General features: G+C 38.0%; 1 protein-coding gene across 1 annotated transcript in view; it reads left to right on the top strand.

Annotated features, from left to right (window-relative positions):
• The window catches only part of Itsn1 (intersectin 1 (SH3 domain protein)), a 195520-nt gene that overhangs the window by 47377 nt on the left and 140183 nt on the right, over positions 1-7960 (top strand). Inside the window, exons 2-4 of the mRNA XM_013027430.1 lie at positions 3362-3421; positions 5029-5121; positions 6379-6442. Of these exons, the coding sequence (XP_012882884.1) occupies positions 3394-3421; positions 5029-5121; positions 6379-6442 (185 nt within the window). The 5' untranslated portion in view covers positions 3362-3393. The remainder of the gene's footprint in view (positions 1-3361; positions 3422-5028; positions 5122-6378; positions 6443-7960) is intronic.

Raw genomic sequence — 7960 nt, 5'->3', positions numbered from 1 at the left:
GCGCTCTACCACTTGAGCCACAGCGCCATTTCCTGCTTTTTTTTTCTTTTTGCTTATGTGGTGCTGAGGAATCGAACCCAGGGCCTCAGGCATGCAAGACAAGCGCTCTACCACTGAGCCACCTTCCCAGCCCTATTGTTTTTATTTTAAAAGTTTATAAAGGGGTAAAATGTAGACTTTTTTTTCAAGTTGCTACTTTCTTGTATAGAAATATATATAGCAGTTTCTTAAAAATTTTAAAGAATTTTTAACAAACTACTTGTCTAGTAAAAGAAAAATATATACAAATTGAATTAGGTACAACAATTCTAGGATAATTTAACATTAGGTAATCACTGGTGCTCAGAATATTAGGGTTGCGATGTAGCTCAGTGGTCCGACACTTGCTCAGTGGTAGAACGCTTGCCTTGCATGCCTGAGGCCCTGGGTTCAATTCCTCAGTACCACATAAGCAGAAAAAAAAAGCCAGAAGTGGTGCTGTGGTGGGAGAGTGCTAGCCTTGAGCTGAAGAGCTGAAGGACAGCTCCCAGGCCCAGAGTTCAGGCCCCACGACCCTACCCCCCCAAAAAAGAAAAGAAATACTAGCAACCATTCTTTAATAAAAATGTTAAGTAAAATACAAATAGAAGGAAACGATCTAAATGTACAAACCTATTAAAGTGCAAAATACTGAAACTATTACTATGAAAATTAGAGGTAATATAAAATTAGTTTTATCATGACTATTTTATACAGCTAATGGTATTTTGGGATGGGATAATAATATAAGGCTAAATTCTGTATTTCCAGAAGATAGATGTACAAGTTGATTAGCCACCAGTAAGGTGTAGTGATTTTTGACTGGTGCTGGTGGCTCACGTTTCTAATCCCAGCTACTCAGGTGGCTGAGATCTTAGGATCATGGTTAAGAGTTAAGAGGCTCTTACCTCCAATTAACCACTAGAGAACCAGAAGTGGTGCTATGGCTTAAAGTGGTAGTGCTAGTCTTGACTGAAAAACTCAGGGACAGTACCCAGGCTTTAAGTTCAAGCTCCATGACCGACCCCCCCCCAAAAAAAAAGGTGTGGTAAAGTGGAAAGTGGCTAAGTACAAAGAAATCAATAACTCTTCCATATTTTACAATAAACAGTGAAGAATGGAAGGACAAAATGGATGCATTCTCTTATGTATATTAAATATTTGTTTTACTGTGCATTAAAAATTCAGAACTGTCCATTTTTGGAAAGTTCAATTAAAAGGTGTATGATATGTCAGCTTCAAAAGAATAAGTGAGAGAAGCTGTACTAAAGGTTTTAGAAGCATTTCAAGCTTGCTACCTGATATTCTGAGAAAGATGAGGGGAGGGACAGAGCAGTAAGTGCAGCTTCCAAAGGGAATTGGCCTAGAAGTCCTCCACTTCTAACCTAGGTTCCCACACCTCTGCCTACACATGGCGTCTTCATCATGTGTGTTTTCTATGCTTCCCTAAAGATTGCTGTATTATAGAATAACTAAACAGATGGCATCTCATAAAGAGGACAGTAGTAGAGCAGATAGTGACAAAAGATTTAACCATTTTTTTGCAAACAGTAAAGAAATGGAAGAATGTTGAGTTGGGTTGGTTCACAGAGGAAGATACGTAGAGGACAGCATAGGGCCTTCAGGGGGCTCATCCCAGTGATGTCTCGAGAGGCTTCCATGTGAGGTATTCCCACAGACAGCAGCTCAAAGTCTTTAAAAGTCTCCATCCAGCTCTTTGGACCATCCTTTCCTGCACCTCCAGCAGACTGATGTCCATTTCCTTCTCTCCTTTTCTTGGGAGAGGTGGAAAGAGCACTGGAACCAGAGAAGCTCCTGGATAGAGAGGGTAGGGCTGAAAATCAGGGGTCATCTACAAGTTGGTCCACAGAAGTGTGGCAACCTTACTCTTATTCCCAAACCAGCATCTAGACTATATATTCTTCTTTCCCCAGCCAACACCTCTTTCTAGCCAAAATGAACAGCTTCTGAATATTGAGATTTGGAGGTTGCCAGTGAAAAGGCGATAGTATACCTCATCCTCATACAGAGAAGCCTCTCTGTTAACTGAGCATTCAGGCATCCTTGGGTCAGGAGGAAAATCTCAAAAGTGAAGGACAACCAAAGCAGCAGTCAACCAGTCAACAAACAGAAAGGAACCAGAAAGAACCAAATAATATAACACGCACACGCACACGCACACACACACACACACACACACACACACACACACATACACAGAACAAAATGCTCACAAGTTCAAGCATCCATTAAGAACTTCATAGAAGAAGGATACTGCTAGGTCCACAGCTGCAATTACAGTTCCTTCATTGGCTTCAACCCACAATCCTGGTCTCTGCCACCCAAGCAGCTGATATTGTAAGAGTAAGGCATTGAACTTGGCCAATGCTCTTTTTAAACCATAATGTATGTACATTTACGATGATGCAGTTAAGCTAAGCATAAGGAAATGTATTCATCAATTCTAGATGTTTATAGTTGAGGAAGAGGACTGGCTTTGTTTCATGGTGGATATTAATGAAAAAATAGTGCCTGATGGGAATTTCAGAAGCAGTAGGTTTGGGTTTGGTATTTGAACAGTATTATTGTATTACGCATTGTTCACACTATTCTCATAGTCTTCAAGGAACTGCAGGCAATGCTTTTCCTAGGTGGACAGCCTAGAGTAAGCTGCTCCTGCTCTTCCCTCTTCCCTCTGATTCTCTTCTTTCTCATTTGTTGTGTGCAGTGGTAATAGACATAGGAAAAGCCCTATTTCTTGGCACTGTTATGATGTTGCAAGAAGGTGAGACCTGTAAATTACCTAGTAAAATGTATAGTGTAATACTAAGGGCTTAATAAAAAGAAGTGGTTATAACTACTAAAAAGATAGAACTGATGTATGTACACAGTTAAGAAAAAGTTTAGAAAGTAACAATTGGGGGGGACAGCAAATGAATGAAGAGAGGAAGGTGGGGAAGAGTCATAAAGTTCAATGGATATTCTACAAAATAAAATTGAGGGGAGAGATGGAGAGAATGCTGGAAGGGGTGACGTTGTATTCATAAACTTTTGTTGAATGGCAAATCCTTTGTACAATGAAAGATTAAAAAACCAACAACAAATGCCATACTGGAAATGTAATAGGCTGCATGGAGCTCTGATACTTGTTCTAAGTCCTTCCTCAGCATTCACTGGAGCACATATGACATTGAGAATCTATAAAAAGAATGAATGAATTACCCCCTCATTGTAGCTCTAATATAATCTTGCTCTTGTGTTGCTTTCTGATCATTTAAGACTGCATGTTAGTATGTCTGTAAGTATACAACTTAAGTGTTGCTTTTTTTTTTTTTTTTTACAGGCGTCGATTAGCAAGGTACAAGTAACAGAACCATGGCTCAGTTTCCCACACCTTTTGGTGGTAAGTTTTCAGAAATTTCTCTTTTTTTGATGTATATTGGGGCCAGATTTAAAAAATTTTATAAGATGGAAATTTTATGTACAAAAAACAGTTACAGGGGTTTTGAGTATAGCACAGAGGTAGAGTGCTTGCCTGATTCTCATGTACTCTGTCATCTGGCCAGTGTTATTAGCTCATGGCCAATATTGTTTCGTCTAGATTCTTTTGGACAGCACTGAAGTACCCTATCAATCCATCTATATTTTAATATATTTAGCTAAAAGGGCAAGAACATTCTAAATAATTAACAATATTGTCAAACATCTAAAAATCTACATTATTATACTTAAAAATTGTACATTATATACACATTCCCTGATAGCCTTTAAATAGTCTTTGGGTTTTTTTGTTTTTATTTTTTAATTTTTTTTTGGTCAGTCATGGGGTCTGAACTCTGGGCCTGGGCTCTGTCCCTCAGCAATTCAGCTCAAGGCTAGCATTCCACCACTTGAGCCACAGAACCACTTCTGGCTTTTTATCTGCTTATGTGGTACTGAGGAATTGAACCCAGGGCCTCATGCATGCAAGATAAGCACTCTACCACTGAGCCACCTTCCCAGCCCACTCTTATTGCAGCATAAACTCAGGCAGGGCCTTGCACTCTTGCTTGGCTTTTTCACTCAAGGCTGGGGTTTTAACACTTGAAGCACACCTCTACTTCCAGCTTTTTGGTGGTAAATTTCAGATAAGAGTCTCATAGACTTTTCTGCTTAGGCTGGCTTTGAATCACAATTCTTAGATCTCAATCTCTTGAATAGCTAGGATTACAGGTGTGAGCTACTAGCCCCCAGACAGAATACTCATTAAAAAAATAGATTTAATGAACTATATTTACATATCATAAAACTTACTGGTTTTAGCTAAACTCTTTTTGTGAATTTATAAAATTGTGAACTTGGGCTGGGAAGGTGACTCAGTGGTAGAGTGCTTGCCTTGCATGCATGAGGCCCTGGGTTTGATTCCTCAGCACCACATATACAGAAAAGGCCTGAAGTGACGCTCTGGCTCAAGTGGCAGAGCGCTAGCCTTAAGCTGAAGAGCTGAGGGACAGTGCCCAGGTCCAGAGTTCAAGCTCCATGACCACCAAAAAAAACCCAAAAAAACAAAAAAACAATTGTGAACTTAGCACCATAATTTTTCAATGTTGATATTCATATATTTGTATCATCTCAAAAAATATGTTCCTGGCACACAGGATCCTAAATGTGAGGATTGACTTTTTTTTGCCACCATCTTCCTTTTACATAACTTTTATCTGTGATATTTAATATATCTGAGAATGCAGTTTTAAGTTTAACTTGTCTATTGCTTCAGTTTATATAAATAAATGATTAACATACTATTTTTTCATTTAAGCCTAACTGTAGGTTTATGGCACATGTTTCTAAGAAGGAATTTGTGCCAATATTTTTTATTTGCTTTTCTCTTGATTTTCCAAGGAGAAGAATGTTAATTCATCAAACCATTTATAACCTATTGGTGGCAACTTAAGGTGCTATGGAAATTGAGTGTGTGAGCCTCTTGCTTTTCTCACTGAATAACTTATGTGTCTTTTCTTTGGACTGTAGGTAGCCTGGATATCTGGGCCATAACTGTAGAGGAAAGAGCAAAGCATGATCAGCAGTTCCATAGTTTAAAGCCAATATCTGGATTTATCACTGGTAATAACAGTCAACATTTTCTCATTCTTATTTAACATATATCTGCATGTATCTGTGGGAATCTGTTATGTAAAGTAGAAGTGGGCAGATATAACAAAGGGACATTTTTCTCCTATTTTGTCTTAACTTGAGCCTTTATTTTACCATAGCCTTTCTTATAACCTTCAAACCTTTTTGCAGTCCCTTGTCAATGTCAAGCCAGGGTTTGTGGCTTATCACTGAATGGAACTGGTTATGGTCAAAGGACCACATTGTTTAGGTAGGTTGAGATTGTGGCCTTAGATAAAATGATTGCTTGATTCTGATCCTGAACTGATTTGGAAGACTGTAACATTTTTCAAATAGGGTATTATTTTCCTCTCCAATCAATGTTCTGTTTTGCACTTTGCCTTTTTATTATCTTTCCTGTTTGATTACTCTTTAGGATAAATCTGGATTTCCTAGGGAAATGTTTTTATATGTGTTTGTACTATAGTTCTTTAATTTATTAATTCTTAATCATGATATGATCATTGTTACTCATTTTCTGTGAATACATCAGCAGTACCAAAATTTGGACTATAAGTATTGGGAGTGGCAAAGAACTTTTTTTTTTTTTAATTGAGACACTTTAACTATATAGCCTAGGCTGGACTCAAACCTGCAATCTTCCTGCCTCTGCCTCCTAAGTACAGGGTTTGAGACACCCAACTGAGGGTTTTTCCCCCACTAAGTAGAATATGGGTTATCATATTTGGGGGATCCTTAGCATTTCTGAATGCATGTTTGTCATTGTGTTAGGTTTGTTTTGGCTCAATTTTGGAGGTTTGAGTTCAAGAATGATAGGTCCCATTACTTTGGGCCTTTAGTTTTGGCCCAGTGACCTACTGCCTAAAGGGTTTAACTTCTTTCCATAGCACTAAGCTGGGACCAAGCTTTTAACGTAGGGACCTTAGGCAGCGTTCCAGATCCAAACCATGGCAGTCATGACAAATAGGTAATTTTTTATTTAATAGTAGGTTAAAGTGGACAATCTGTCCCAGAAAAGCAGTATGTCCTTTTTGAGATGATTTATTTTAAAAATTAAGTTCTGAAGCTCATGCATATAGATTGATTTTACTATTGCTTAAAGGGTCACCATTTGACTTTTACCCGTGCAGTTTCAGTCAGTTTAGTATTTAAAGGATCAGAAGCTTCTTCTTAATTTCATAATTTTGCAATGGGTATTTCTGCCAGCCATTGTATTTTAACCTGAAACTACTTCTACTTAATTTATAGGTGATCAAGCAAGAAACTTTTTTTTTCAATCTGGGTTACCTCAGCCTGTCTTAGCACAGATATGGTAAGTTGGGATTTTATCTAAGCATAATGTAAAATAAACACTGTCCAGTTCTGTTTGTTTGTCTGTTGGTTCTTATTTTGGGGAGCTTAAACTCAATGGCTAGGGTTGTTACTAAGCTTCTTAATTGGCTCAAGGCTAGCATTCTACTTGAGCCACAGTTCCACTCCCTGCTTTTTTTGGTAGTTTATTGGAGATCAGACTCTCAAGGACTTTCCTGCTAGGGCTGTTTTGTTTATTTATAATATGTCTTTTTAATGTTTATTTGTAACATGACTTTTTATGTCTATTTGTAATATGTTCTGTTTATTTGTAATATGACTTTTTATGCCATGTAGAAAGAGAACATACATCTCCAGTTTGGGATACTCTATTACTTCTTACATAGAAATACTTCTAAAAAGTCTCTCTCTCTTTTTTTTTTTTTTTTTTGGCCAGTCCTGGGGCTTGAACTCAGTGCCTGGGCTCTGTCCCTGAGCTTCTTTTGCTCAAGACTAGCACTACCACTTGAGCCAGAGTGCCACTTTTGGCCTTTTCTGTTTATGTGGTACTGAGGAATAGAACCCAGGGCTGCATGCATGCTAGCTAGGCAAGCACTCTTCCTCTAAGCTGCTTCCCAGCCTGAAAGTTTCTTTGTTAATAGAACTTTTAAAAAGGAATGACATTTGAATGGCTGTGCATGCTGAAAAACACTTGAACTTAGAGTGGAAGCATCTGAATTTTGGTATTTTTGTCACCAATTTATTTTGGCTTCATCTGAATCACTTTGTCCCCCATTTCTTCCTTAATGATAGAATTTTTCCATATCTTCTATTAATTAAACAATAATGAAGAAAATATTTGAGGGTTATTCCAGGATAGAAATAACTAGTGTCCATTTACAGTATGGAAGATTAAACTCCAGGCTTTCCACATCCTAAGCAAGTGCTCTACCTCTTGAGCATGTGCCTACCCCTTTTATTTGTGTTTTGTTTATGAGATAGGGGCTCAGTAACTTTATCTAGGCTGACCTTGAACTCATGATCTTCCTGCCTCCATTTCCTGAGTAGTTGGTATTCTCAGCATGTGATAACACATGCCTTGTAATAGGTTTTATTGAGTTCTCTGACTGACTATCACAAATAAGTGTTGGTCTTTTGAAGCCAGAAAAAAGAGAGAATAAAGAACATGGTAGTGAAAGTACTTTGAGTTCTAGTTAATAACCCTGGGAGCCATGCTAAATTATAAAAAGCATTTTCCCACTTGTGTAGTTGTTAAAGTTATTGTTTCTCTTCTTAAGGTTATTGGTATTATTCAGAGAGCTTGCTATAAGGAGAGAGCACCCTTCTGTCTTTCATTTGGAACATCTACGTATTTACCATCTTTGATCCCAGTTTTCTTTTTCTTTTTTTTTTAATTTTATTTTATTTGTGAACATACTGTACAAAGGGGTTACAATTACATGGGCAGGATAATGCGTACATTTCTTACCAAGCATTGCAGCCTCTTCCTTTGGTTTACCCTTCACATCCCTTCCCAGCC

Source organism: Dipodomys ordii, unplaced genomic scaffold (genome assembly GCF_000151885.1).
Source record: "Dipodomys ordii isolate 6190 unplaced genomic scaffold, Dord_2.0 Scaffold104, whole genome shotgun sequence".
In the NCBI taxonomy this organism is placed as follows: domain Eukaryota; kingdom Metazoa; phylum Chordata; class Mammalia; order Rodentia; family Heteromyidae; genus Dipodomys; species Dipodomys ordii.
The sequence above is the reverse complement of the archived record's forward strand: the minus strand, read 5'-3'. Positions and strand labels throughout refer to the sequence as shown.